This window comes from Dromaius novaehollandiae, chromosome 20 (assembly GCF_036370855.1).
Source record: "Dromaius novaehollandiae isolate bDroNov1 chromosome 20, bDroNov1.hap1, whole genome shotgun sequence".
NCBI classification, from domain to species: domain Eukaryota; kingdom Metazoa; phylum Chordata; class Aves; order Casuariiformes; family Dromaiidae; genus Dromaius; species Dromaius novaehollandiae.
The window spans coordinates 13,313,015-13,340,706 of record NC_088117.1 but is presented as its reverse complement, the minus strand read 5'-3'; the positions used below and the strand labels follow the sequence as shown (position 1 = coordinate 13,340,706).

The 27,692-nt window shown below is 67.1% G+C and overlaps 2 protein-coding genes across 2 annotated transcripts in view; one reads left to right on the top strand and one right to left on the bottom strand.

Moving 5' to 3' along the window:
* Nucleotides 1-7,429: 7,429 nt before the first annotated feature.
* On the top strand, nucleotides 7,430-21,387 carry NR5A1 (nuclear receptor subfamily 5 group A member 1). Its single transcript, XM_064523967.1, has 6 exons — nucleotides 7,430-7,765; nucleotides 8,462-8,603; nucleotides 11,556-12,196; nucleotides 17,232-17,351; nucleotides 17,451-17,598; nucleotides 21,086-21,387. Exons 1-6 carry the CDS (start codon nucleotides 7,664-7,666, stop codon nucleotides 21,331-21,333), a joined length of 1,401 nt encoding a protein of 466 aa, XP_064380037.1. The 5' UTR covers nucleotides 7,430-7,663; the 3' UTR covers nucleotides 21,334-21,387.
* A 2,966-nt stretch (nucleotides 21,388-24,353) lies between these two features.
* Nucleotides 24,354-27,692, bottom strand: part of ADGRD2 (adhesion G protein-coupled receptor D2) — a 45,316-nt gene continuing 41,977 nt past the window's right edge. The window contains exon 33 of the mRNA XM_026100873.2: nucleotides 24,354-25,281. Within this exon, the coding sequence (XP_025956658.2) occupies nucleotides 25,274-25,281 (8 nt within the window). The 3' untranslated portion in view covers nucleotides 24,354-25,273. The remainder of the gene's footprint in view (nucleotides 25,282-27,692) is intronic.

Genomic DNA, 27,692 nt, shown 5'->3' with positions numbered 1-27,692 from the left:
CCGGCTGAGTCTGGCGTTTCCTTGAGTTTCCTCTCCAAGAAGTCACTTCTCCCAGCGGCGTGGTGGTGACCAAGCCCTGTGCTGCCCGGAGACGTTCGGCTCTCCGGCATTCCTCCGTCCTCGCGTGGAGAAGCGGGTGGTGGAAGCGGTGGTGGGTCTGGCACTGCTCGGGGCGTGGGGGGCAGCACCAGCCCTCCCTGCCCCGCGGGGCGGCAGCGACGGGGGGATCCTCTTGTCCGGCGGGAGCTGCCGGTGCTTCCGGGCCGTGGGGCGGGCTGGAAGGAGCGCAGGGGATGGCAGCGCAAGAGCGAAGCCTTGCATGGCCCTCCGGATCTCGCCCACCGCCGAGGACTGCCTGCTTCCCCCGCTGAGGCGAGGTGAGAGGAGGCAGCAGAGAAGTTTCTCTGCTTCTCCCTCTTTGCCGTCGTCGCAGCTCTTTGCACGTTCCCTGGGGCTGCCGCTCCGGGGCTGCCGCGGAGATGGAAGTGTCTGTGCGTGAGGGGGCCAGAACACGCTGAAGTTTGGGCAAGCGGCGGCTGCTATTGTCAGTGCAGCGCGAGGAGGGTTCGTAACGGCGCGAGGAGAGAGTCGTGCCTCGAGAGTGCTGCGAGTGCAGAAACGCTCCCAGCGCGCGCGGGCACCGGGGATCCTTGACCAGCGTGCTCCGGAGAGAAACGGCAGGAATCAGCGGAAGACCGCTCGTGTCACTGAGGCAGGTGAGTGTTAAAAGACTGAGGAGTGCTTTTTACATTTACATTTCTATGCGGGCTGGAGTGCGCGTCAAGGCCCATTCAGCGGCAGGGCCGCGCCAAGGCGGTGCCGGCCAAGTGAGCAGCCGGCTCCCTGTCTGCGCGTCTCGTGGCGTTGGCTTTGCTAAACCTGCAGAAATGGAAAACCTTCCGCTTTAATGTTCAGGAGTTCTTAATCTTGGCAGCGTTCAGGATCTTTTCCCCCATATTTTAATAATGGGAGATTCTGGGGTAAGTAACTGACCGTGAAATGTCTGCTTGCTGGGGACAAGTACAATATTCCCCATAGTTTTCCTGCGCTATGGGATGTGGTCATACCAGGAGCTTCTGTGTTTGAACACGGACTCAAATTACAATTAACAGTATTTATATGGAGCTGAGCCTTTGCCCAGCTGACAGGGAGAGGCGTGTGGGGCGAGAAACCTGGCTGCCTTCCCCACGTTCTGCCCTCAGCTCTGCTGCGGGTTTTTGGAAATCATTCACACCTGCACTGCAGCTTCCCTGCTGCTGGGAAGGGCTGAGAGGTTTGTGCCTGTGGAGGAGCTCCGAGGGCAGGGCTCGGCCGCGCGTCCCGCTGCAAGGCCACGCGAGCCCCGGGCCACATGAGAACCGCTGGAGTTCGGCTAAAGAGCTTCCGCGTCCGTTTGCTGCTGGCTTCGCTGGGAGGAGCTGAGCTTGTATTCACCAGCCGTCTGTGATTGTAAAATGAATCCCTTACGTGAGCTGATGGGTGGCTGTGTCATCCCTTCACCCGGGTGGGGAAGTGGGCACTGGTGGGTCTCTGCGGGAGATGCTCCAGCCGCCTCTTGAGGAAAACCAGGCTAGTCTGGGGTCGGAGCAGTGAAAAGCCAGGGCTTCCCGGCCCTGGCCGTGGTCACGAGAGAGACCGGGAGGTTCTGGGTCCTGCGTGGAGCTGCCGCAGCCCCGTGCAAGACCACCCGTGAGGACAGGGCTGTCCTTGCAACGGGCTTCCTACTTCGAAGTCCCCCAGTAGCCGTTATGCAGAATCGTCAGAAATCCTTTTGCTAGGACCTAAGCAGTGGCTTTGGAGGAGAGGATGAGCAAAAGCGATGCCTCAAAACTGAGGCCGAGCCAGGGACCTAGCTGAACTGCGCTCTGCTCTGACTGGGGCCCTTGGCAGTCATTTGCGGCGGGGTGAGGCGGTAATTCCCGTGCAGCTGGTGCTCCGTGCTTGCGCTAATCCCGTACGGCAGGCGCACCGAGGGGGTCGGCCCGTACACCAATGCCGGACCAGCTCGGCCTCACCTGAGGCTGCTCTTGAGCTTGCAGCGGGACGACCCACTCCTGGGCAGGGTCCCGTTGCAGCGGAGTCGCAGCCCTGCGCGCTGCTGCGGACCCGGCTCTCCCTTCCCCAGGGCGCTGCGGGTGCAGGCGGGAGCCGGGGCGGGGGGAGACGACCCGGTTCAGGAGGAGCAGGGTGTCCAGCGCTGCGAGGGGCCTTGGGGGAGCCTCGGAGGGGGTCCCGCCGCTCTGCTGCTGCGAGGGGGTGATGCTGCAGGCCACGAGCGCTGCTCCCGCCACCGGCACCTGGGAACAGGCGTCGGAGCCCGACGTGCTCCGCTGGGCCAGGGAAAGCGGTTCCCTTGGCAACCGGAGACTCGGAAAGGCTCTGCCATAGCAACCACCCTGCCTGGCTCCCGGTCCCCGCGGTCCCCCGGCCTCGGGGGTCGCAGGTCCCCCACGGCGGGTCTCCCCATCGCTGCCCCGGCCAGCGGCACCGTCCCGCCGCAGCTGCCGCTGTCCCGCTTCTCCCAGGAGCCGGGTGCCTCCACGCTTCGGTCCGACACACCGCCCCGCTGCTCGGCCCCGCGCGCTCCCCTTTGCCGCCCTCGCCGCTGCCTTCATCTCCCGCGTTTGCAGCGTTTCTGCTCCTCCCGGTGCGGTTCGGGCACCCCGGCAGCGGCACTCTGCACGCGGGCGGCGGGTTCACCCTCCCGCCGGAGCAGCGCGAGCCCGGGCGCCCGGCCTCTCCCGCACCGCCGCGCCGCTGCAACGCGAGCCCGAGTGGGAAAAGTACCAGCACGTTTTAATTTTCAGCTCAACCTCCGCTGACCGCGGTGTTTTGATTAGAGCTCTGCTCCCTTTTCATCTCCGCGCGCCGGCGGGTGACAAGTGCCGCAGCCTCGCGCGCGCGGTGCAATAGTTTATCGCCGAAGGCCAGCGGCTGTATGAATTCAGAGCCGGCGCTGAACAAATCACGCTGTCACCCACGTCAAACTTGTTAACCTGATCTTTGGTGGATCACTAGTGTCAACATTGCGCGGAGCATACATTATGGGCCCAAGGCCGCGGGCGGCGCGCCTGTCAGCCCGGCGTGTCGCAGCCCCGCTCCCGACCTTCGCGGGGGGACGTTCAAGGAGAGCCGCCTTCCCCGCGGCGGGGCTGCCCGAGGGCCGGGCCGGGGCCCCCGGGGGGGTTGCACGCGCGTGGCCGCGGTGTCGCGGGCCCCCGGGGCGTCCGGCCAGGCTGGGGAGCGGGCGGGGGAAGCATCGTGTCCGTCACCGGCCACCTTTCCCACGCGAGCTTCTCCCCATCCTGCCACCGACGCCTCCAGCGTGCCCCCATCCCCTGCCTGGTCCCTGCCCCGCGGAGCCGACCCCGAGGACCAGCCCCTCGCAAGCGGTGGCCGCCCTTCGCTGGTGGGTCTCCGTTTGCGGGGCCGTTGTGAGCATCGCCTGCCCCAACGTGCCCAGCGCGGGTGCAAGAGCTGCTCCGGGCGTCTGCCGTGGGATTTCTCACGGTGGCGAGGTCAAACGACAGATCAGCGGTGGCTGGGGCGGGCGAGAGCGTGTGCTGGGGACCTGCACCCAGCGCGGGGGCCGCGCGGTGTTTCGGGGTCCCTCCACGCTGGCTGCCGCCCGGCCCCATCCGCGGCAGCGTCCCCAAACTGGGGGCCGTGCCGCTGCCCCGCATGTCCCCAGCCGCCACCGGAGCGCGATCCGCGGGGACGGCACCGAGGGCTGCCGTGGGGACGGGGATGGGGATGGGGACGTGTCCGCGGGGGACGCGCTGGCGGCAGCACACGGCCGGCGGGACCCGGTCCCGGCTCCGCGCCGCGCTCCCGCGGGCCGACCCCGCTCGTCAGCTGCCAAACAGCGAGCGCGCGCCGGCGAGAAACCCTCCTCTGCGCTCGCCCCCTCGCCGTGAAGATTCCTATAGAGAGCTCTTATCCTTGAGGAACACGAGGCGCGTAAGCGGGGATAGTAAACAAAAGGCTGTCGGTTTGACCCGGGAGCGCTTCGCGCTGCCGGCAGCTGCCAAGAGGAAACGCGGCGAGAGGCCGCCTCCGAGCCCAACCGCGCGGCGCTCCGCGGCCGCCGTGTCAAGGAGCCCCCGGCAGCGGACCACCGGGGCGGCCGGGCCCAGCTGCGCGCGGGAATGCGGGGGGCAAGGCGACGTCCCCCCCCCCCCCGGCCCCCGCGCGCGCTATCGCCGCGGCCCCGGAGTCAGGGACTCGGCGGGAGCCGGCCGACGGCAGCGCCGGCCCCACCTGCCGCCGGCACGCTCCGGGAACGTGGCGCGGGCGGCCCCCGGCGCCGATAAGCCGGGAGGATGGAGATACGGCCCCCGGAGGCGACGCGCTGCTCCGAGCGCCACGGCTGCGCCCCGATGCCGGCCGCGTCCCCGCAGAGACGGCAGCGTGCAGGGACGCGGGGCCGGGCGGCACCTCGGCTCCCGGCACCGCTGCACCGCGGCTGACCGGGCGGCTTGGAGGCACCTGGAGACCTCCTGGTCCCGCCGCTGCGCCCGCCGGCTCCGCCGCCTCCCCGGGAGCCTCGTCCCCTCGCTGCGTCGCCCTCGCGGGGAAGCAGCGTTTCGGCGGGCTCAGCGGAGCCTGGGGCACCGGAGCCCCGCGCCCGGGGCCCTTCCCACGCCGCCGCCGGCTCCCGCCCCGCGAGGCGGCAGCAGCCCCGGGGCCGCGGCCTTGGCAGGAAAGCGCCCAAGGCCGGCGCGGCCGCGTCCCCCCTGGAAACACCTCGCTCTGGCGGCAGCCGGCGCGCGGCACGCGGCCGGGGCTTCCCGGGGGAACAATGCCCGGCGGAGGAAGCGGCCGCTGGGCCCCGCTGCGCCCGCCCACGCCGCGCCGCGCGCCCGCCCGGGCGGGACCTTGAACCTGCCGGAGATTTATTCCCCGTGACATTGGCATCGCGTCGGAACATCTGGCATTCGGCTGATAATCGCGCGCCATCGGGGCGGAAGCCGCCTCTCCGGGCCTGGCTCTTCTTCCAGGGATGTTTTCCTTCATTTTCTCTCCCCTTCAGCTGCAGAGCGAGGGACAAACGAGCCGGGCCGTGCGTTGCCGTCCCCGGTGCTGCCGTGTCCCGCGGGAAGGCGCCGGGGCGACGCGGCGGTGATCGATAGCGGGAGCGCGGTGCCGGCCGGGGGAATAAATGGGCCGCGCGGCGGGCAGGGAGGTGCCGGGTGCTGGCCTCTCACCCCAGGGCCTCGGCTCGCCGCACGCTCGTGTTTGTGCAGAGCGGCTGGAAACCCGAGCCCCGCCGCAGCACGGGGCCGGCCGCAGCTTCCCGTCCGCGCCAGCGCTGCCCGGCACCATCCCCGGGCTGCCAGCCCCGTGCGCCTGCCGCGCCTCCCTGCGTCCCCTGATTTCCCCCCAGAAGCATCGGCTCCTTCTCCGCTTGAGCCTTCCCCTGGGAAGGGACCTGGAGAGCGTGAGCACGTGCTCCTGGGCGAGCCGGGCAAGCGCCAGCTCCCGCTGCACCCCAGACCGAGGCGCCTCTCCCGCGCGGGTCCCGCCCGCGGGGCTCCTCGCCGCACCAGCGCGGATGCTGAAAGCTCACGCGTGGCCCACAGCAGCCTGCACTAACGCGTGGCGGGAGCCTCCTCTCCAGCCCGTCGCACGCACGGAAAACCTTGGTGTGAACAGCTCGTGGTGTGCGTTGCTCAGGGTGTGCATTGCTCACGGTGTGCACTGCTCAAGGTGTGTGTTGCTCACGGTGTGCACCGCTCAAGGTGTGTGTTGCTCATGGTGTGCACTGCTCACGGTGTGCACTGCTCACGGTGTGCATTGCTCACGGTGTGCACCGCTCACAGTGTGCACGGCTCAAGGTGTGCATTGCTCACGGTGTGCACCGCTCACAGTGCGCGTTGCCCTCCTCGGCAGGCCGGCCCTGCGCGGGGCTGTAAATCCACGCTCGCGCCCTCCCTGCCCGCCGGTGCCCGGCCCTCCCTCGGCGAGCTGCTCCCTCCCGCCGCTTTATCGGCCGCAGAGGTCCCACTTATCTCCCCTGTCACTTTCTAATGCTAGTTTATGGGCCGCGTTTTTGCAGCTTAATTATGGTGTTTTTCGGCGCCGTCACGTGGCCGTGGAAGCCAATGAGGCACCGAAGCCGGCGCCTCGTCCCGGAGCCGAGCCCCCGCGGGGAGGAGACTGGCCGGTGTCCTGCCCGGGCCGGCGTGCGCGCCGCCAGAGCCGAGGACCCGCGCGCCGCCAGCGCTGCTGGGACCCGCCCGCGGCAGCGCCGGGAGGCTCGGGGACGCCAGGCCGCCCGCGACGCCGGCCCCCACGGCGGGCGCCGAGCCGCCTCCCGGTGAGTAGGCGACCGGCCGCGCGTGGGGCCACCACCGTGGCGTCCGGCCTCCGCCAGGCCTGGGCCCTGGCTCCGGGCCCCGGCGCGGGGCCTCCGGGATCTGCCAGTCTGGCCAGGGCGATGCTCCCTTTGGCGCGGGCGTCTGCAGCCCCTTCCCGCTCCTCCTGCTCCGCAGCTCCCGCGGGAGCACGGCCGGCGCCTCCTTCCCGCGGCGCAGCCGGCCCGGGGGCTGCGCTCCCACTGCTCCCGGAGCCGGGCGCGATTCCCGGCGCTCGGCCGCGCAGCCGGTTTCCTGTTTGCCGCGGAGCCGCCTGGAGCGACGCTTCCTCCCCGCGGCCTCGGCCCGGGGCCGGGCTGCACCGCGGCTGCCCGGGGCGTCGAAACGCCTCGCCCGGCGCCTCGAGAGCGGCCGGCAGCCCGGGATGCGCCGGGCCGCGCACGGGCCTCGCGCAGGAACCTGCCGCTGGCGCGCAACGCTTCGCCAAGAGCCTCCGAGAGCGAGGCAGGGCGTCGCGTCCCGGCTGCGTTCGTGGCCCGCGCGGCAGCCGGGGTCCGTCGCTGGGCTCGTCACTGAGGGCCCCCGCGGAGGCCCTGGGCGGTTGCACGCGCCAGCTCGCCTGCGACGCGGCTCCTCCGGGCGCCTCTGCCCCCGGGCGCCGGGCGGGCTGGGAGCGCCGGCTGGGCAGGGCCCAGGAGTCCTGGAGGGGCAACGCAGCCGAGCGCCGGGCGCCGCTTCCAGCCGGATGCGTTCGGCTTGCTCCAGCCCCGGGGCTGGCGGGTTTCCCACGGCGGTGCAGCGGGTGCCGCCGCTCCCGGGCCCTTCCCCGGGACGGGCTCTCGCATCCCGTCCAGCGCGTCCGGGGGCTCGGGAGCCCGCGAGGCCTTGCTGCGGTTGCTCCTCGCCCCGGCCTGGCCCCGCCGCCCCGGCCCCGGGCACCGCTCCTCTCCTCCCCTGCCGCCCGCACCTTCCCGGGGCGCAGCGCGGCCCCCGTGCCGGTGCCGGTGCCGGTGCCGGTGCTGGTGGTGGTGGTGGCGGTGGTGGTGGTGGTGGCGGTGGCGGTGGCGGTGGCTCCCTCCACCCCCGCCCCGGTCCCGGCGCGGGAGCCGCCCGCGCTCCCCAGAGGAGGTCCCCAGCCCCGGGGGGGTGGCCGCTCTCCCGCACGCGGAGATGCTCTTCCAGGCGCTATAAAGGGCTCCGGCGCCGGCACCTGCCGCTCGCTCTCCGCGCGCCGCGCTCCTGCTCCGCACCCGGCGCGGGGGCTCGGGGCCGCCCGGTCCCCGTCCCCGTGGCCGTCCCCTCCCGCCGACCCGCCGGCTCGTCCCGCAGCCGGGCCGCTGGAGGGGATGGACTATTCCTATGATGAGGACCTGGACGAGCTCTGTCCGGTCTGCGGGGACAAGGTCTCCGGGTACCACTACGGGCTGCTCACCTGCGAGAGCTGCAAGGTAGGAGCCGCGGCCGGGGCTGGCGGCCACCGGGGCTGTGCGGGGGCCGGTGCACCGGGGCCGGGGCCGCTCAGGGACCGATGCACCGGGCACTGCGGGCACTGATGCACCGGGGCCGGGGCTGTGCAGGGACCCGGGATGTGCAGGGACCGGTGCACCGGGACCGGGGCCCTTGCAGGGACCAGAGCCGGGGCTGTGCGGGGACCGGGGCTGTGCGGGGACCGGGGCTGTGCAGGGACCGGTGCACCGGGGCCGGGGCTCTTGCAGGGACCGCTGCTGTGCGGGGACCGGGGCTGCGCAGGGACCGGGGCTGTGCAGGAACCAGGGCCGGGGCTGTGCAGGGACCGGGTCGGGGCTGTGCAGGGACCGGTGCACCGGGGCCGGGGCTCTTGCAGGGACCGGGGCTGCGCAGGGACCGATGCACCGGGGCACCGCGGACACCGGTGCCCCGGGACCGGGACACGCCGGGGGTTTCGGCGGGGGGGTTGTGCGGGCGGCGGGGCCGAGCGGGCGGCGGGGCCGGGGCGGTGCGGGGCCGGGGGCCGGGTGCGGGCCGCTGCTCGCCCGCTTTCGTTAGCGGCAATCGGCGGCTCGGCGGCGGCCGGAGCGCGGGGCCGGCGGGAGCCTCCCGGCGCCGGGGAGCGGGGCCGGGGCCGGGGCCGGGGCCGCCCGCATCGCCGCGTCCGGCCGCCGCAGGGCTTCTTCAAGCGCACGGTGCAGAACAACAAGCACTACACCTGCACCGAGAGCCAGAACTGCAAGATCGACAAGACCCAGCGCAAGCGCTGCCCCTACTGCCGCTTCCAGAAGTGCCTCACCGTGGGGATGCGCCTGGAAGGTGGGACGGCGCGGGGGGCGCGGGGGGCGCGGGGGGCGCGGGGCGGTGCTCGGTGCCCGGTGCTCGGTGCTCGGTGCTCGGTGCTCGGTGCTCGGTGCGCGGCGTTGCGCTGCCCCGGCCGCCGCCCGCGGGTGCGGAGCGGCTTCGGCCGCCGCCGTCGCGGCGGTTCCCTCCGCGGCTCCGATTCCGTTTTCGCCGCCCGAGCGAAGGGCAAATTCGTTTCGTGGCTGCGGCTGCCGCGCTCCCTCTGCCTGTTTTTGTTTTGTTTCCTCGGGTTTCGTTTTTGTTTTGTGTTTTTTCGTTTTTTTGGCTTCTTACGCTCGGACTGGCAGAACGGCAGGGAAACAGTGCAGAAATTACTGTTTTTCTCAATCGCACAATTCCAGAAGCTGAGATTTTAAAACAAAATGAATATTACGAAACACGCAATTAAACTGCTAGGGAGGCACCACAAATTCTGGTTTTCCTCTCGGTGACCCGCGGGATAACGGCGGTCCCAGCTGTCTGCGTTTTGGGGAGCGCCATCCCCCCCCCCCCGAGCTTCTCCCCGGTGTCCCCTCGCTCCTGTCGGAGAAGTCGATCCCAACTGAAATGTGGGAGCTGGGCTCTCCTAGTCTCGGGCGTTACAGCCGCGGGTTTTGCGGTGCTTAACACAGAGCAACGAAACGCCTTCAGGGCAGGGATCGCTGACAGACAGTTGCAGAGCAAAAGCAAAAGCAAACAGGAAAAACCCCACTGCCGCACCGAGGGCCCCCCCCCCAGGGCCCCCCACCCCTTCCAGCCTGGCAACGCGGAGCCGAAGCGGCCGGAGCAGGGGCAGGGCTGGGACCCCTCGCCGGGCCCCGGCGTGCGAGGCGAGGCGCGGGTTAACGGCGAGGCCCGCGCTCCGGTGCGGCGGCCGCGCTCCCCCGAGCAGCGGGGCTGGGGGCTCCGGGGCGGCGGGCGGCAGCGAGACACCGCACCGCGCTGCAGGCTGGGCCCCCGCGAGCGCCCGGCTCGGCCGGCTCCCGGCCCCAGGGCCCCCCCGGCAGCTCCTCCCGGCCCCGCGCGCTGGGCCCGAGCGCGGCCGGCGGTTTGGCCGCATCCTCGCCGGAGCCGGCGGTGCGGACGGCTGGTGCCGGTGCCGGGGCGCAGAGGGGACGGGCAGCGGCGGGGGATCCGTGAGCGGAAGGCGCAGCAGAGCCGTCGCTCCGGGGTTGCCCGATTTCCACCCGTCTGGCCTCGCTCCGAGGGCGGCTGAGTCTGGCGGCGTTTCGGGGGCCCCGCGGGCAGCGGCCGGGTGCCGAGAGGCTGCTGCTTTCGGCGAGCCCTCGCTGCGGTATCGCTGTGCCGTTAGCGGCTTCACGAAACCCTGCCGGGGTTTATCCGGGAGGCACTCGCCCGAGGGAAAATGGTGTTCCCGCCTGGCTGTCTCGCTTTTAAGGCACAAACTGGAGCCTGCGTCTCCTTAGCTGGCGGCATTTATGGGGCAGAAAATCCGCGCTGACCCTTCCAGAGGGGTTGTTCTGCTGAAAAGGGTGAAAGTGAGCCCGAAACGACTGGTTTTGGGGACAAGCAGGGTGTCGAGGGCTGTGCGGCAGCCCAGCGCGGGGGACGGCAGCGGGCCGGGGAGGGGGCTTGCCGGGGGGGGGGGGGGCTGCCGCAGCACCAGCAGGTCCCCCATGGAGAGGCTGCCTCCCGCCTCCCGCCGCGCGGGGAAGCGGCCGGGGGGGCCAGACCCCGCAGCCAGCTCTGGCTGCCCCGGGCCCCCCGCTCAATCGTGGCAGGACGGTTTCCGTGCCCGGGCCGGGGCTCCGAGCAGGAGGGGCCGCGGGACCCGCCGTGGGCTGCGCGGAGGATGCCCGGCCGCTGCGGGCCGCGGGAGGCGGAGGGCGGCTGGGCCGAGAAGCGCCCGCCGCCTGCTCTCGGCGGGGGATGCAAACTCCTCGAGGGTCCTTTTTTTTCCCTTTTATGCTACGCCTGGGGCCGAGCTCCCTGGCTCGCTCCCCGCTCACATCCGCCCGGCTTCCCGCGGGCCGAGGCTCCTCCAGGCGCGGGCCGGGGGCCGTGGCCCCGGGGGCCGGAGCCGGCGCTCGCGCTGCAGAGAAGCACCTGCTTCCTCGCGCGGTGACACATTCTTGGGTCCCTTCTGGGCTCGGAGGAAACATCTGCTTCGCTGCGGGCGGGCGGCGCGGCGGGGTCGGGGGCTCCTCCGGCAGAGCCTGGCCGCGGTGAGTGGTGCCCCGCGGAGGCAGCCTGGCCCCGGGGCCGCCGAGCCGGAGGGATGCGCGGGAGAGCAGAGACCCCCGGGACTGCCACGCTGCCCAAGGGCCCTGCGGAGCCGGGGAAGCCCCGGGCCGGTCCCGAGCTCGGAGCCAGCAGGCACCGAACCCCTGGGCACGGGCAGGTCTCCGTGGTGCCCTCCTGCCCCGCGCGTCTGGCCGTTCCCACGTGCCGTGGCTTTTCCCTTGCACCGTGGCTTTTCCCGTGTTTCTGGCCATGCCCTCAAACCGTGGCTTTTCCCCTTGAGCTGTGGCTTTTCCCATGGGTCCAGCCATTCCCATATGCCATGATTTTTCCCCTTGCATCATGGCTTTTCGCGCGCGTCCAGCTGTTCCCACGTGCTGTGGCTTTTCCCTTGCACCATGGCTTTTCCCGTGTGTCCAGCCATTCCTGCACACCGTGGCTTTTCCCATGTGTCTGGCTGTTCCCATGCACCATGACTTTTCCCCTTGCACCGTGGCTTTTCCCCGTGCACCGTGGCCTTTCCCGCGCATCTGGCCCTTCCTGTGCGCAGTGGCTTTTCCCCGTGTGCCGTGGCCTTTCCCGCGTGTCCGGCCATTCCCGCGTGCCATGGCTTTTCCCCGTGCGCCGTGGCCTTTCCCGCGCGTCCGGCCGTTCCCGCGTGCCGTGGCTTTTCCCGCGCTCCCGCCGCACGGCTTAACCGCAGCTACGGCCTCTCTCTGCCCGCAGCCGTCCGCGCCGACCGCATGCGAGGCGGCAGGAACAAGTTCGGGCCCATGTACAAGCGGGACCGCGCCCTGAAGCAGCAGAAGAAGGCGCTGATCCGGGCCAACGGCTTCAAGCTGGAGACGGTGCCGCCGATGCTGTCGCCGGTGCCGGGCGACTACGGGCTGCCGGCCTCGCTGCAGGGGCTGCACGGGGGGCCCAAGGCGCTGCCGCCCAGCCCCGCCGCCCCGCCGCCCCTCGACTACGAGCGCGGCCCCTACGGCAGCGCCGGGCTGCCCGGCGGCCTCCCCGGCCACGCGCCGCTGGCCGCCTACCCCTACGCGGCCTTCCCCGGCCGCGCCATCAAGGCCGAGCTGCCGGACCGCTACGCGGCGGGGCCCGAGGCGGCGGCGGGCTACGGCTACGCGGGGGGCTACGGCGGCGGCCCCCCCGCCGACCTGCCCGAGCTCGTCCTCAAGCTGCTGCAGCTGGAGCCGGACGAGGCGCAGGTGAAGGCGCGCATCCTGGGCTGCCTGCAGCAGGAGCAGGGCAAGGGCCGCCACGACAAGCTCAGCACCTTCGGCCTCATGTGCCGCATGGCCGACCAGACCCTCTTCTCCATCGTGGAGTGGGCGCGGAGCTGCGTCTTCTTCAAGGAGCTGGAGGTGGGTGGGGGCTGCGCGGGGGGCCGCGGAGGGTGGCGGGTTCGGGAGGGGAGCGCTGCTGCCGGGCGGGTGCCGGCGATGCCACCGAGCCCTCGCCGTGTCCCTGGGGCGCGCGCCGGTGCGCGGGGGCTCCCCTGGCCTTGGCACAAGCTCCCGCAAATCCCCCCAAGCCCCGGGGCGGAGGGAGGGACGGGTGAGCCCGGAGCGGGGCTGCCCCCCTGCACGCCGCGCTGAGCCCTCGGGCGTTTCCCGTGCGAGCCCTGCCCTGCCCTGGGGTCTCACGGGGTGCACGAACGGGAGGGAAACCTTGTCGTGAGGCCGAAACGCAGAGCGCCGAGCCCTGGAGCACGGCACGGCATGGCACGGTGCAGCACGGCACGGTGCAGCACGGCACGGTGCAGCACGGCACGGTGCAACATGGCACGGTGCAGCATGGCGCGGTGCAACATGGCACGGTGCAGCATGGCGCGGTGCAACATGGCGCGGTGCAACATGGCACGGTGCAACATGGCACGGTGCAGCACGGCACGGTGCAACATGGCACGGTGCAGCACGGCACGGTGCAGCACGGCACGGTGCAACATGGCACGGTGCAGCATGGCGCGGTGCAACATGGCACGGCGCGGCATGGTGGGGCACCTTGGCTCACCCTCCCTTTCCCCTCTGCCAGCGATGCCCCGGCCGCAGCCGGGCGGCTCCTGCTCCCTGCCGGCACCAGCCTGGGAGCCGCCTCGGTGCCCGGCGGACGGGCTGGCGCGGGGGCCTCGCTGCCCAAAATAGCCTCCCGCCGCCCAAAACAGTGGCCGGAAGGGGCCCGGGGAGGCGGCGCGGGCGCCTTTCAATCGTATCAGCACCGGGCTCGGGTTTTGGGAACAGGGTGGCTGCTGTTTTCCAGGAGATATTGTAAACAGCGCGGCCGCGGCAGCGTCGTTGGGCAGCCTTGCCGTGCCGCGGGCAGCGCTGCCCCCGGGAAGCGGGCTGTTCCCGTGCGAACGCACATCCCGGCTGCTGCCTGCGGAGCGGGAACTGGGGTGCCGTGCACTGACTGCCGTGCACCGTGCACCATGCACCATGCACCGTGCACCATGCACCATGCACCGTGCACCATGCACCATGCAGCCTGCACCGTGCACAAGCGCGCTGCTCCCGGTGCAGCTCCCCGGCACGGCACGGCACGGCGCGGCGGCCGGCATCAGCTCGCACCCCACGTCTGCCCGCGGGCGCGGGGCGTCGGGCCGGGCGCGCCGCTCGCCTCCCAGATATATCGTTTCATTTAAGGGCGAGTAACGCTGTCAGCGCGCCGCTGACAAACGAGGGTCCGCCTGCCCATCCGCCGGGGAGACGGATGTCGCCCCGCTCATCCCGTGTCACCCGGCGGAGAATTACGGACCGCGCCGGCCTTCGGCGGCGGGAGCAATAAGGCGGCGCAGGGGCGGCGGGGCCGGGGGCGGCCGCCCCGGCAGGGCTGGCGGGAGCCGCGGCGGGGGCCGCGCGGGCCGGGGCGCCGAGGTCACCGCCGGCGCCCATAAATACCGCCTTTAACGGAGCCTAGATGAGATGTGTCAGGCCGGGGGGAAGATTTGCGGCGGCTCTTCAGGAAGAAAAATATGGGCAGGGGGTGAAATATATTCCGCTAGGTCGTGAGTCTCAGGCAACTTTGTCCTTTCAGATGTAATTTTTTTATATGGATATGGGGAGAGAGGGGCGGATGTGCGCACACGCACACAGGCACACGCACGTTATGGCCATTTTGAGCCTGGTTTAGGAAGGTTGTATGTACAGGCATCCCCCAGCCTGGTTCCTACAGGGGCTCCTGCTACACGTGCCTGCAGACAGGGCTGCAGCGACCTTGGGCTCGGGCTGAGCCGCCACGCGTTACCCAAACCGCCCTGGTTTCGGCCCGAAGAGCCGGCGGGCTGCGGCGTGCCCTCGGGCCGGTCCCGGCTGCCTCGCAGCGCTGCGAGCCGCGCGGAGCCTGTTCGTAGCCGGTTGCTGCTCCGGCTGCAGCACGCGTGGGTCATCCTGACCCGTGCGCTGGCCGGCGGCCAGAGCCGCGCTGGCAGGGCGAAGCTCTCCCGCGGGCTGCGGCTGCTGCAGAGCCGCTCGGCACCCGGGGGCCAGGCCACGCTGCCCGCTGCGGGTGCCCCAGCCCGGCTCCCGGGACGGGTGCAGAGACACGGGGGTGCCTGTGCGGGCGGCTGCAAGCGGGGAGGGACGCGCGGGGTGGCCGAGCCCCGGCCCTGCGCCGCTCGCGCTGCGTTTCCTTTCCGCCGCCCATCACCGTGGCGCCTGGTCGGGGGGTGGGCACCCGCAGCTGGGCATTAACCTCGCTCCCGCGCGGGGTTTCCATCACCGGCGGCTGGAAATCCACCTTGGCGCTTCCCGGCAGCCGTGGCGGCGGGTCCTGCTCTGGCCCCGCAATCACCCCCCGCCCCGTTTTTCTCATTTATTGTCCTTCACCGTTTTCCTGAAATAGCGGAAAGGTGGAAGAGACGGGCGCGGGGTTAACGCCCTGCAGTACTGCGGAGAAGTGATGCCGACCCAAACAGTGGTCTTGGAGCTGCTCGGAGCCACCCGTCCATGCGCGGGAGCAGCCCTGCAGCCCCGCCGGCGGCAAAGCCAGGCCAGAGGCCGGGGTGATGGCCGGGACCCGCTCGGGGCCCCGGCGTGCAGCGGCTCGGCAGGTCTCTGCCGCTCGCGCAGGTGGGAATCGCGCCGGGCCGCTCCTGCAGCTCGCGGAAGCGCTGCCTTGCAGAGCCCTGGCGCTGGCAGGGGAAGGGGCTCGGCGAGCGCGTCAGGGCGGCGGTGCCGCGGGCAGCGGGCGCGCGGCGGGGAACGGCGAGCGCAGCCCGGGAGGCCGAGCCGGGGCTCTAGCGGGAGCAGCGAGGAGCGCGGACACGCAGGCACGTTTTGTTTTGGAAAAGCTGAAATGTGTTTAACTGTTTGCAAAGCGAAACCCCGAGGCTGGCCCTTCCAGAGCCGGCTCCAGGCAGGAATGAGGAAGAGGAAGGAGGTTATGAAATAGCAGCATGGATTGCACAGGACGCCACGGCTCCGACTGCACCGAGCGGCTCAGCGCGGCCGGGCTGGGAAGCGTGTATCTGGGTTGGGAAGCGTGTGTCTGGGCTGGGAAGCGTGTGTCTGGGCTGGGAAGCGTGCAGCCAGCCTGGGAAGCGTGCAGCCAGGCCAGGGAGCGGCTGGCAGCTCCATCGCCACCTCCTCGGCCCCGTTTCCGTGCCGGCAGGTTTTGCCCGCCGGGCCCAGCTGGCTGCGGGCAGCAGCGGTGCTGCAAGCTGGCGCCGTGGCAGACGGGGCACCCGGCTCCGGCACCGCTCACCCGCGTCGCCGCTCCCTGCCCGGCTCGCCCGGGCGTCCCGCTCTGCCCGCCACACGCGGGAAGTGAATCCGGGCCGTTCTCGGGGAGCGCCGGGCTCGGAGACCATAAAGCTCTTTCTCATCTGACTTTGATTCCTGTTGCACGGGTTTATTGCAGCCTCTGCAGCAAAACGACAGCGTTATCCCAGTCTCTGGTTCCGCATCTCTCTCCCCCCTGTTAAAAGCAGCGTGCGCAGCGGCAGTGCACCGCGCTCCCGGCGAGCCGGGCTGCCTCGTGCGGGGCCGCGAACGACAACCACCACCCCGCGTCCCGCCGAGCGCGGGGCCTCCGGGCACCCAGGCTGCTCCCGCCGGCCCCGCGCCCCGGCGCTGCTGCGGACCGGGGCCTTTTCCAGGGAAGCGCTGCAAGGCGTGGCAGATTTTGCCTCCCCGCTGCGTGTTTTCAGCAGTGGCATTTCCAGGCGTTTCTTTGCAAACGGGAGGGCTGGCGCATGCGGTGCGCGTGCTGGCACCTGCGACCGCGCGTGGCTGCAGGCGCAGGGCCCCGGCCCGGCCGGGCTCTGCAAGGCGTCGCGCTGGCTGCGGACGCGGGCTGCCCTCCCGCGGGAGCGGCGCCGGGACGCGGGGGGTTAAAGCGCGTCCTGGTGCCTCCCCCCAACCCGCCTCCCCCAGGCCGCATTCCTCGCCGGACGGTGGGACACTGCATTCCCGCTCTGAGAGGATCCAAGGATCCAAGGGGCCGCGCAGACGCAGGCCCTGTGTGCGCGGTCCCGGCTGCCCGGGCGCTGCCGCCAGCCCGCGTTGCTGCGGGTCCGCGCGCAGCCTCGGAGCGGGTCCGGCCCCGCGGAGAGCGGCCGGCGCCGATAAGCAGCAGCGAGCGCCAGCGCCCGCCCCGGCCCCTTCCCACCCCCCGGCCCCGGGTGCCCCCGGCAGCGGGGCAGCACCGCGGTCCCGGCCGGGCCGGCACAACCCGCGCGGGCGGAGGGGTGCCGGGGCGTTCGGGGTGTCGCAGGCGCGGGCGAACAGCGGCGCGGAGCAGCCGAGGTGGAAACGTCCCGTGAACCCGCGAGCTGGAGCCGGGGACGGGAGGGTCCGTGCCGTGTCCAAGGCGTGAGGCTGGTAACGCCGTGGCCGTGCCACCACGTGCCGGTGGCAGGAGGCCTCGCCCGTGCTCTGCTTCGCAAAGTGGCACTGACGGCCCCACTAGCTGATGCACCTGGGGGCTGGAACAGTGAAAACATAATATTTTTGACACCAAAGCCAATCTGCTAATTTTCATTGTGATGCCTCTGAGCAAGGCGCCGGTGAAGAAACCACCACTTTGGTGGAAAAGCCACCGCTTTGGTGGAGAAGTTGTGTTGGCCGGGCCGTAGCAGCCCCGGGGCAGCCCCGACCCCGCAGCGGGCGATGGCCCGATCCTGGGGAGCCCTTTGCCGTCCTGCCGCGGTCAACGGGACGAGTTTCCTCGTCAGGACGTTGCTTTTCGCCTCGCTCGGTTCTGGTGCTCACGCACGCGCGGCGGCCCTGGGCGGGGGGTCCCCGGCGGCACAGGCAAGGCCACGCGTCGAACAGCCGGCAGGATCAGGGTCGGGCTCCCGCAGGACAGGTGAGATTATGAGCACGCTCGTAATGAATCTGACCGACAAAATGACTCCCCGGGTACCCGGGTCTCAGCGGCGCTGGCGGGGCTGTGTTGCAGGTGGGCGACCAGATGAAGCTGCTGCAGAACTGCTGGAGCGAGCTGCTGGTGTTCGACCACGTCTACCGGCAGGTGCAGCACGGCAAGGAGCACAGCGTGCTGCTCGTCACCGGCCAGGAGGTAACGGCCCGCGGCCGGGTGCCGGCTCGCGGGGGGCCGGGGGGGCCGCGCCGGGTGGCTTCTGCCCATCCCCGCGGCGCCGACCCCGCTGCCTTGCAGGTGGACGTGTCGGCCGTGGCCGCCCAGGCGGGCTCGGTGCTCAGCGGGCTGGTGCTGCGGGCGCAGGAGCTGGTGCTGCACCTGCACGCGCTGCAGCTCGACCGGCAGGAGTTCGTGTGCCTCAAGTTCCTCATCCTCTTCAGCCTCGGTGAGTGCCGCCGTCGCCGCTGCGGGGCCGGGGCCGGGGCCGGGGCGTGCAACGGCGATGCCGGGCCGAAATCGCCGCCTTTGCCCCCGTTTGCGCGGGCCGGGGAGCAGCTGGCTGATACGGGCGCTGCAAAACACGCGTGTTGACAGAGGCCAGTCCTATCTCGGGCATTTGCGTCAGAGGCAGCCGGGGCGGCCCGCGGCGCGGCGGGGCGGCGGATTCCTCCCGATTAGCCCCCGGCGCCGCGTCTGCTCGCCCCGCGCCCGCTCGCCCGCGCCTAGACACAATACGCCGCCCGCGCGCGGAGCCGGGTCCCGCGCGGAGGGTGCCGGGGGGACGGGGCTCTGCCCCGCGGGGCGGCCGGCCCAGGGGAGACGAGCGGGGCCGCCCCGGCCCGGCGGCAGCTGTGTCATCCGCTCCCGCTGGGTTCTTCTCCTCCGAAGCTGTTTTGAAATCCGAAGAAATTAAATATGACGATTTGCTGTTTAAACAGTGATAAGGAGCGACACAAACAGTGCCGGGACTGGAAAATAAAAGAGCGGTGGATGGGGCAGAGCTGCCAGCGGGAGACCCGAAAGCCCCCCCGAAGGGAGCGCGCACTGCCCGCGGCTCAGCACCTGCGAGCTGAGACCTGGCGGCCTCGGTGCACGCCAGGCTGAGACCTCGCAGGCTCAGTGCACGCCAGGCTGAGACCTTGCGACCTCAGTGCATGCCCAGCTGAGACCTCGCAGGCTCAGTGCACGCCAGGCTGAGACCTTGCGACCTCAGTGCATGCCCAGCTGAGACCTCGCAGGCTCAGTGCACGCCAGGCTGAGACCTCACAGCCTTGGTGCACACCTGGCTGAGAGCTCGCGGGCTCAGTGCATGCCCAGCTGAGACCTCGTGGCCTCAGTGCACACCTGGCTGAGACCTGGTGGCCTCGGTGCATGCGAGGCTGGGACCTGGCGGGCTCGGTGCATGCCAGGCCGAGACCTTGTGGCATCAGTGCACACCTGGCTGAGACCTTGCAGGCTTGGTGCATGCCAGGCTGAGACCTGGCGGGCTCAGTGCACATCCGGCTGAGACCTGGCGGGCTCGGTGCACCCATGGTGCCGGCCACGGTGCTGGGTCCTGCCCCTGGCACAGTCGCCTCGGCAGGAAGCGCCCCTGGGGGTGGGGGGGGGTGGGGGGGGGCCAGGCGCACATGGCCGCAGATGTGTGCCAGGTGTTGCCTCCCGTTATTACTCTTTTTTCATTAGCAGCAGTTTTCAGGGAGGGCGTGGAGGGAAAAAAAAAAAAAAAAGAAAAGAAAAGAAAAGAAAAAAAAGCTGTGTTTTCCCGTACATCCTTTTGCCCCAAATCCAACTTTTTCTCTCCATACTGCAGAGCTCACTTGGAGTAATTTGCCCTTCGCAGGCTCAGCTGTAGAGGCTGGATTGTGTATTATGTGCGGGATGTAATTGCCTTTAACAAGAGAATTTCCACATTTACCACTCTGCCACAGCACAATCAAAGCCAAGCCCCGCTCACAAGAGCTGCCATTTGAGTTCTAAATAGATTTCTCTCCTGAGCAGGTAAAGAGATTTAATTAAAATTAGGGCTTCTCAAAATAGCAATATTTATGAGGACGGCACAGGTTAGCTTTGTTCTACAGAAGGGCTTAATAGAGCCTTAATGGATTGACCTATCATTCGATTTCATGACTTACATTCATGAAGCAGCTCCTGGCGGGGAGGGGAGGAAGAGAGGCTTTTATAGCCCGCATTCCCTTAAGCGTTTGCAATTTATCAGCAGCTTCTCCCAAACAAAAGGCGCTGTGAATAGGAAGAACACTTGAGGGCATAGAAATAATCCCAGGCATATCTGTATGTGTGATGGGAGGCTTTGTCGCAGGACAGTCTTTGCAACTGCTGCAGTGTCTCTAAATGAAGTGAGTCAATGTTATTTGGACAACATTCTTTATTCCTTGCAGGAATGAAAAGATTATTCAAATATTCAATTAAACAGTGAATAGGGTCTTTCAGAGAACCAGGTGAGTTCATCGAGCAGAACTAGCTATTGTTGAGCCAACTCAGGGGATAGGTTTGACATTTATCAATATAACTTCATGTTGTTAATGACATGCACAATAACCTTATGCAGATAAAGAGATTTCATGACAACAAGCCTGAGCAGAGGGAGAGGGCCACGATGGGAGCAACCGTGCCGCCGGAGGGGACCGGGAGCGGTGATCTGCTAAAGCGCATCTCGGGCGGCCGCAGAGGTGCTCGGGGGCCCTGCCGCCCCGGCGCGGAGCTGGCTGGAAAGCCAGACTGGGCCAAACTGGGCCAAAAAAGTGGCCATGGTGCAACTGGGGTGCCCGGAAGCTGCTCCCGTGGCTTTTCCCACCCGGCACCCGGCATGTTCCCGGTGTTTGACCAGCTCCCGGGAAAGCACGTTGCCTCCTCGGTGCTCTGCGTTTTGTCCCTTGGGAAACTAGAGCCTATTTTAAGTAGGGAACAAAACATTTCTATATAGTGGACAGGATTAAACCCCAAACTCCCAGTCGCCGCAGCCAGACTGCTCCCGATCCTGTTTTTTCCCAGTATTTGAACTGCAAACTGAGACGGGCCTTTGGCTGTGACCCCCCCGCCATGGGGCTGAGCCTGCCCCCCCCACGCCCCCCCCCCCCCGCCTAGGCGCGCGGCTCCCTTATCAGCCCGCTCGGCAACTGCTGTTGCACCTCGCTGCGGTACAGTAAATCTACTAAATCCAGTAGCCCCAAATGTTCTCAGTGGCAGCGTTTAGAGCAAGGTCTCCCGCAAGCAGACTCCCAGATATAATCTGCATGTATTTATTTAAATCTAGCCTATTGACAAGGCATTGCGCATCTTTCTAAAGCCGCTTAATTCTGCGCGATGGGCTGACGCGGCAGCATGTTACGCGGTTTAAAGCTTGGCGGTTCATTGACTGAGCGGTGATGGCAAAGCGGGTGCAAAGCGCCGCAGCAGCGTCCCCGTCCTGGCCGGAGGGCGAGGGCCGACCCGGCGCGGGGGCTGCCCCGGGGCCACGGGACGCCCCAGCCCCGCTGCCCGCAGCAGCCCCGCGGCTGCGCTCCTGCCTGGGGGCTCGGGGGGGGCCGGTGCCGCCTCCTGCCCGGCGGCTCCGCAAAGCCCCCGCGGGATTACCGGCGCGGCGTCTGGGCACTGGCAAGGTGCGGAGGATTAGGGTTGCCATGTCTGCTGAGCCGGTTGCCACTTCGGAAAGACCAGGTTTATCAGGGAATTAATTCAGCCTTTTCCTAGACCTTCAGAAATTAATTGGGGGGGGGGGGGGGGTGTCCGCGTGTTGGAGCGGTGCTAAAGGCTCAGCGCGGTTTGGCTTTGGGGCTCGGGGGCACCCGGGGCGCCGCAGGCAGCCGAGCGCCGGGGCCGGGACGGGGCAGCCGCCGAGCGCAGCCCGGAGCCGCAGCTCCGGCCGGGGGGGGCGCGTGCACCTCCGCAGCCCCCCCTCTGCATTCCCGCTGCAGATGTGAAGTACCTGGAGAACCACGCGCTGGCTAAGGACGCTCAGGAGAAGGCCAACGCGGCGCTGCTGGAGTACACGGCCTGCCACTACCCCCACGCCACGGACAAGTTCCGGCAGCTGCTGCTGCGGCTGGCGGAGGTCCGGGCGCTGAGCATGCAGGCCGAGGAGTACCTCTACCACAAGCACCTCGGCGGGGAGGTGCCCTGCAACAACCTGCTCATCGAGATGCTGCACGCCAAGCGGACTTGAGCGCGTCCCCCCCCCGCCCCGCGCACGGACCCCGCAGAGCCCCGGCGCCCCGCGGGCAGGACACGCGCCCGGCCGCCGCCCCGCGTCCCGGCGAGGCCGTTTGACCCGGGCTGCCGGGAGGCCCCGGGGGACTCGTTCTAACACGCGGCGACGCTGGTTAGCGGCTCGGAGGCCCCGCGCCGGCCTCCCCTGCGCCCCCGGTGCCCGACGCCCGGCCGCCCGGGCGGTGAAGGACGGGTAAAGCCTCCACCTGTTTCCCCCCTTATTTATGCTCCTCCTCTCCTGCTGCGTCCCCGCTGCCGCCCTCCCAGGCCCTGCCCCACGTCTCAGGCCCCTCGCGCGCAGGCGAGGTGACGCCCCGCCGGGCTGCCGTGTCGGCGAGGCCGGGGCGTCCCCGTGGAGGCCGAGCCTCTGCTGCCTCCTCGGTGGGGAGAGCCGGGCGCGACGCCGGGGCTGCCGGAGCCCTGCGCGGTGGCGGCTGCCCCCGAGCAGCCGCGCGCCGGGGCTGCGTCGGGCTTTCCCACGGGACGGGTACGTCCCCGCTCCCGGCTCCCGTGGGACAGCAGCGCTGCTGGCTGCGTCCTGCAGCTCCTCGCGGACGCGGGCGGGCAGAGAGGGCCGAGCTGCGGCCAGCAGGGCCGGGACGGCTCCCGCGGCATCGCCGAGCCCTCGCCGCTGCTCTCGCAGGTGCCGGCGGTGCCAGCCGCGGCCCAGCAGCCCTGGGGCACCGCGGTGCACGGAGCCCCCAGCGCCGCAGCCGGCTCGGGGCCGGGACGTCGAAGCGTCGCTGCAGCGGCACCGAGACGCTCGGTGCCGGGGGACGAGGACCGTTCCTGGGACGTTCACGTGGTGCTGCCGCACCCTCCGTGCCAGCACGGCACTGCTGACTCCGGTGCCCCGCGGCAGGGCAGCAGCGGGGTGAGGAGGAGGAGCGAAGCCCCGTCTGCGAGGGCTTCTGCCGGTCCCCAGCCCGGTGCTCACGGCCGCCCGGGCAGCGTCGGCACCGACCCTGGACCGTTCGGAAGTGCAGAGACAGGGCGGCATCCAGGACAGTGTCCCCAAGCCGCTCGGGTCCCGCCTCACTCTGTGGCGTCCACGGAAAGAGGCCGAGGGGCAGGACGTGGCCGCGGATGGACTCCTGTCCCTCCCGCCCGGCAGCACCGGAGCAGCCGGCGCAGCGGCAGGGACGGGCCGTGCTGCGGCTCACCGCGCTGCAGCCGCCACGAGCAGCGGGGCCCAGGCTGCAAACAGCCCGAAGCAGCTCCCGGGTCGGCCGCACCTCCCGCACCCACCCGCGTAAGCACTTGGTAAGGAGCACGGAGACTTGTCCCGGGATTTATGCAGGGCCCGAGCCATGCATCCAGACCCCTTTCCTGCTGCCTTCCCGCCCAGCCTCCCCGCGTCACCTTGGTCCCTAGGTGACAGCAGACGTTAAAGCCCCGCACAGAGATGTCGGTGCCTCTCCCGTCGAGGGACGGGAGCTCACAGATGCTCCCAGGCAGCGCTGCGGGGCTCCAGCCCCCAGAGCCGGGAAACGCCAGACTCTTGCTGCTATTTTCTCTCCTCCCCAGCCACGCTCTCCTTTCCTCCCACCCCACGCTGCCCCCTCCGCAGCGGCGAGGCCCCACCAGCTCCTCCGTAGCTCCTTCAGTGCCGCTGGCTAAAACGCTCCTCGGTTCGGTTCAGGTATATTTTCCCTTGCAGGCGGTTGTTCCTTGCTCAGAGCGGACTGCCGCACACCGCGGCTCTGCGCAGAGCTGGTGCCTTGAGGAGCAACCGCGCGGCAGGCGCGTGCCGCTGCTGCAGCCCCTCGTGCTCAGAGCCGCTCGTTTTATGGAAGCTTGGTAGATGCAGAAGAGCATGTTTGTCTCTGCTTTTCAACGTTCGTGCATTTTCCTCCTGAATTCTGTGGTTCAGTTTCACTTTCTTTTTGTGAACTTAAAGAACTGGGGAAAATGGTTCGGGAGGTAAAAGACATTTTATTTTCAGAAAATGAAAAGTGTCCTTAAGTGTCTCTCTCTCTCATCCCTCTCCTCCCTCTCTCCACTCCCCACCCTTCCTTCCCAGGCAGGAGGTTATTAACTTCCTTGTCAGGAGCAAACCACTGTAATAAATTTTGCAGTTCATTTAAAAACGCAGACATTGTCTTTTTGGACTGTATTCCTAACCCTCCCTCGCGGTACCACACCTCCCCTCCTGCGGCCCCACGGGCTCCCGGCCCTGCCCGGCCTCCCCACGCCAGCGCCGCGCTCGGCCCTGGCATCGCGGTCTGGGGAGCAGCCGGGGCGTCTCGCCAGCGGCAGCAGTGCTCTGCCCCGTTTTGCGGCAGGGGCACGCGGGGCAGCGGTGAGGACCCGGACGCTGCTACCTGCGTGAGGGGGATGGTGCTGGAATTTGATTCACGGCGTCGGTGACTCAGGATCTGGTTCAAAGTGCTGCTGCGAATTGCCATAGCGACTCCGAGTGCGTTTTCCAAGTGAGCTCAAGGATGACGGCATTTAGGGGACAATTATCTCAGGCGCAGGATTTTTCATGTAGTTCTTGGTCGTCGCTATGGGCAAGAGCCCCTCGTATGCCACGTACCAAGTGGCGGAGAGAAAAATCATAGCAAAGCACAAAGCTTTGCAGTAGGTGTGATGGCCTGTCTATAAAATTTAACTGCTTGGAAATGCCGCGTGTGTGATCCAGCTGCCCTGGACTCCCAGCAGCTGCAGATGCTGCGCTGGCTGGCTGCCTCTCAGAGCAGAAATATCAGCTCTGTGCTATAGACCTGGCTCTTCCACCACTACGGAGCTGCTCTGAGGGCTGCGGTTTCTAACAGCAGCAAAGTACACGCTAACCAGCACATGCGGTGCTCCAGAGCAGGGACCGCAACGCAGCGCAGGAGACCGCACAGAGGACGACAGAGCGCCCTGATCCCGTGCAACGCAGCTAAATTGTCCTCCACTGCATTCAGCCACGTAACGCTGCAATGCTGGAGCACGTGACCATCCACACAGATAAAATACAAGAAGAGGAGATTGCCTTTAAAAATCAGCATTTACTGTCACCATAATCAGCAAAGAACCCAACACATTTTATGTGCTCTAAACACTAGGAAAGTAACAGAAGAAATAGCCTGACACAGAGAACAGAAAGCAAGAGAAAACAACCCCAGCTGTAGAGGAGAGCTACACCAACCGGTTAGGAAGCCCAGGCAGGAGCAGTAAGAGTCAGAAATACAGCAAAAGATGCTATTAAAATCAGCTGGTTTAGAAAAGAATCCAAGCCAGCCGCTGCCCTCCTTGGTGCGTGTGTGCCTGTGTGTGCACCATGCCCTACCCTGCCCTGCCCAGCGGTGGAGCCGGGAAAGCAAGGCTACCCAGCCTGCACGGGCACGCGGTGCACCATGCCGGCAGCACCAGGACGCTGTTGCTACAGGCAAAACTCTGCTTTTGCCCGTATCACCAAGTCCTCCCAGCAAAACAAGCTCTACGGGCAACAACAACGAAGAAATACGAGGTGGTGCTGCCAGGGGTACCGTGGGGCTCTGGCAGCAGAGCTCACCGTGCCCGGCAGAGGCCGGGGTGCAGCACCCACCCCCGAGAGCAGCACTGCTGCTGGAGCCACGGGGACCGAGGGTGCCTGCCCGTCCCGTCCCCCGCGGCCAGCCACGCCAGGCGGGCAGGAGTCGTGGCGAGTGTCTGCATGGTTTGCGTGCCCCTGGGCAGGAGCAGGCTAGTCTTCGTTAGAAGATGAAGTCCAGCGGCCCCCTGAGACCCCACGCTACCCTGCCTTGCCTTAGTTTAGTCCACGCATGCTGGTAGGAAGAAGCACAAGGTTAACAGCTCTGCCTTGGATGGGGCAACCCTCCCCGTGGAAGTCAATTGCTCCGACCTGCCGCCCTCCTGGCTGTCCGAAGAGCCGTGGCGTCGCGGGTAAGACACCCAGGAACGTCCTCTCAGAAACCTGAACCAAAAGAAAGGCGGCCTCAGTTATGCGCTGGTGGGGAGCAGAGGGCAGGGGTCCCTCCCGGGAGCGGGCTGACACACCGGCTGCTGCGACAGCAGGGTCCCTGGGAGAGAAAGCACAGCCCAAACCCACGGCCTGACGGAGCAGGGGAGGCGGCAGACACCCCACAGGGCCAGCGCTGCCTTTTGCTGGGGCTGCTCCACCATCTCACAGCTCTGCTGCACCAATTCTACAATATTGGTGTTTGCAGCAGGGAGCCGAAGTGGCTTCCACGCACGGCCCTGGGCAGGGAGGGAGCAGAGCAGCTGCAGCAGTAAGGAGAACCCATTTCTATATCCTCCTCAACAACGAGCCCAGAGCAGGCACCACCACGAGGCACTGCAAGGCCTGAGGGTGCTAAAGGAGGAGGATTACATGAAAATAGCCGTGCTACCACGGAAGGGAGCACTGAGTTTTCACGGGCTGCATCTCCTTCTGCCAGGGCATGCGGTACCCTCGGCCCGTAAGGGGAAGGTCCGTGCCACGTACAGCCGGTGGTGGATCCCACGGCCGGCGCTCTGCACGCGCACGGGGTGTGCATTTCTCTGACCGCATCAGGTGTCTTACAGGCTTTGGATCCCAAAGATTAATAATTTTCTTATTATTTTAAAATAAATCTTACTTAACATGGTATTGTGAGAGTTTCATAATTACTTAATATTGATCACAGCAAGACTGGGCCATGGAGACGAGATGATACATGTTGCTATGTGTGGCTTAGCAACATATAAATGTATTCAAACAGAATAATGAAATTATCGTGGGGAAACAATGAAGCCATCACTTGAAGAGATGGAGGATGTGGAGGCCTCTTGGAGCTCTTGTTTTCCAAGACAAGGAAGACGGTACCTATTGTTTGTGCAAATACGCGAACCCCCCCGGCCATCCCCTTCTTACATAATGGGTGTAATGAATCCGGGCCGAGCGCTCTGTGCAGCACGCAGCTTTGTACAGCTGGGCTGCAGCTCATTACCGGGAAAAACGTGTGGCCTCTTCGTGTGAATTGAGTCCTTGGTGGGGGGAGAGGCCTAATACTGGGGCTGGGGGAGGGATGCGTGGGGCAGAGGGAGCCCCACGCCGCCTCCCTGCGCACAGGGACCCGCACAGACCTTTGCGCAATGCAAAACTCTTCATTTTTCTGTTCCTAAAACTGGGCAATATTTGCCTGGTTTTACCTGCCTTCACTCTTGCCTGCATTAAAGCATTGCTAGGAGCCCGCTCCCACCTTGCACAGTGAATGCACTGATTTTCTCTTGCCTTCGGAGCAAGGGCGATGCAGCGCATCACTGACGAGCACAGCAGCCCCTGGCTCAGGCACTGGAGTGGGGCAGAGACGAGGTGGATCTCACCCCAGCTCTAGGGTTTTCCTGGGAGATTAGGGGCAAATCATTTAAGCCTTACGCCTCAGTTTCCCCATCTACAAATCCAGGGTCCGGCTCTTCTCCCTCCCCCTGGATCCCCCCCTGTTTGGGCTGCAGGGCAGGAGGTTTTCCTCATGTCTCATTGCACAGCCCCCTTTGAGGCTACTGCTGGTATCATGATAATTTTCATTACAGCTGGCTGGGATGTTTCAAACAAAACTATTTAGGACAAAATATGCCTCTTTCCCTTAAACTATTTTGGGAAAAAAACAGAAGAGGGGAAGTGGTTTCTCTGCTGAAATGATTTCTCTCTCATTCATCAATTTCCAAAGAAGTTTCCAAAAATGATCCAAGAAAAAAAAAAAGACCAAGAATAATTGAACAAAAGTATTCCTCAGCTGGAAAAGGAAAGAAAGTAAAATATATAGATACATGCATAAACATACACCCAAAGTATTCCAGCTTTTTGGAACTAGTGCCAAAACGAGTCAGAGTTCAGATTCATCATGTTCTATGCTTTAACCAAACCTTCCCATTTTGCTACAAAACATACTGCTGCTGAGGAGAGGCTGCCGAGTGCCCAGGGCAGCTCCCCAGCTTTGCAGGGTGGACTGCTTGCTCTCCCACGGCATCGCCCCACGATCCAGCTTCCTCGGGAAGGCAGCAGTTGCTGCTCGCTGCACAGGATGCTAAGTGTGCCCAGCTCCACATACAGCCCTCGCGCACACGCAGGTTTATGATGTGCTTTTTGTGCCAGCTGTTAGCCCTAAGAGCTACAGAACATGCTGGTTTATTGAACAACGTGCAAAGACAGGAGCCTGTGCAATGCTGAGCTGCCCTAGAGCCTTCCAGGTGATTACTGCAGCTGGGCATTGCTACCTTTTTTTTTTTTTTTTTTTTAAATGGCTAGAAGCACTTGACTTTGAGCCCAGTGCCTTGGAGCAGCACAGTGCAGCAGTCCACCAGCCGCCTGCTGCACGCTGGCTTGGATGCACACAAGTGCGTAGA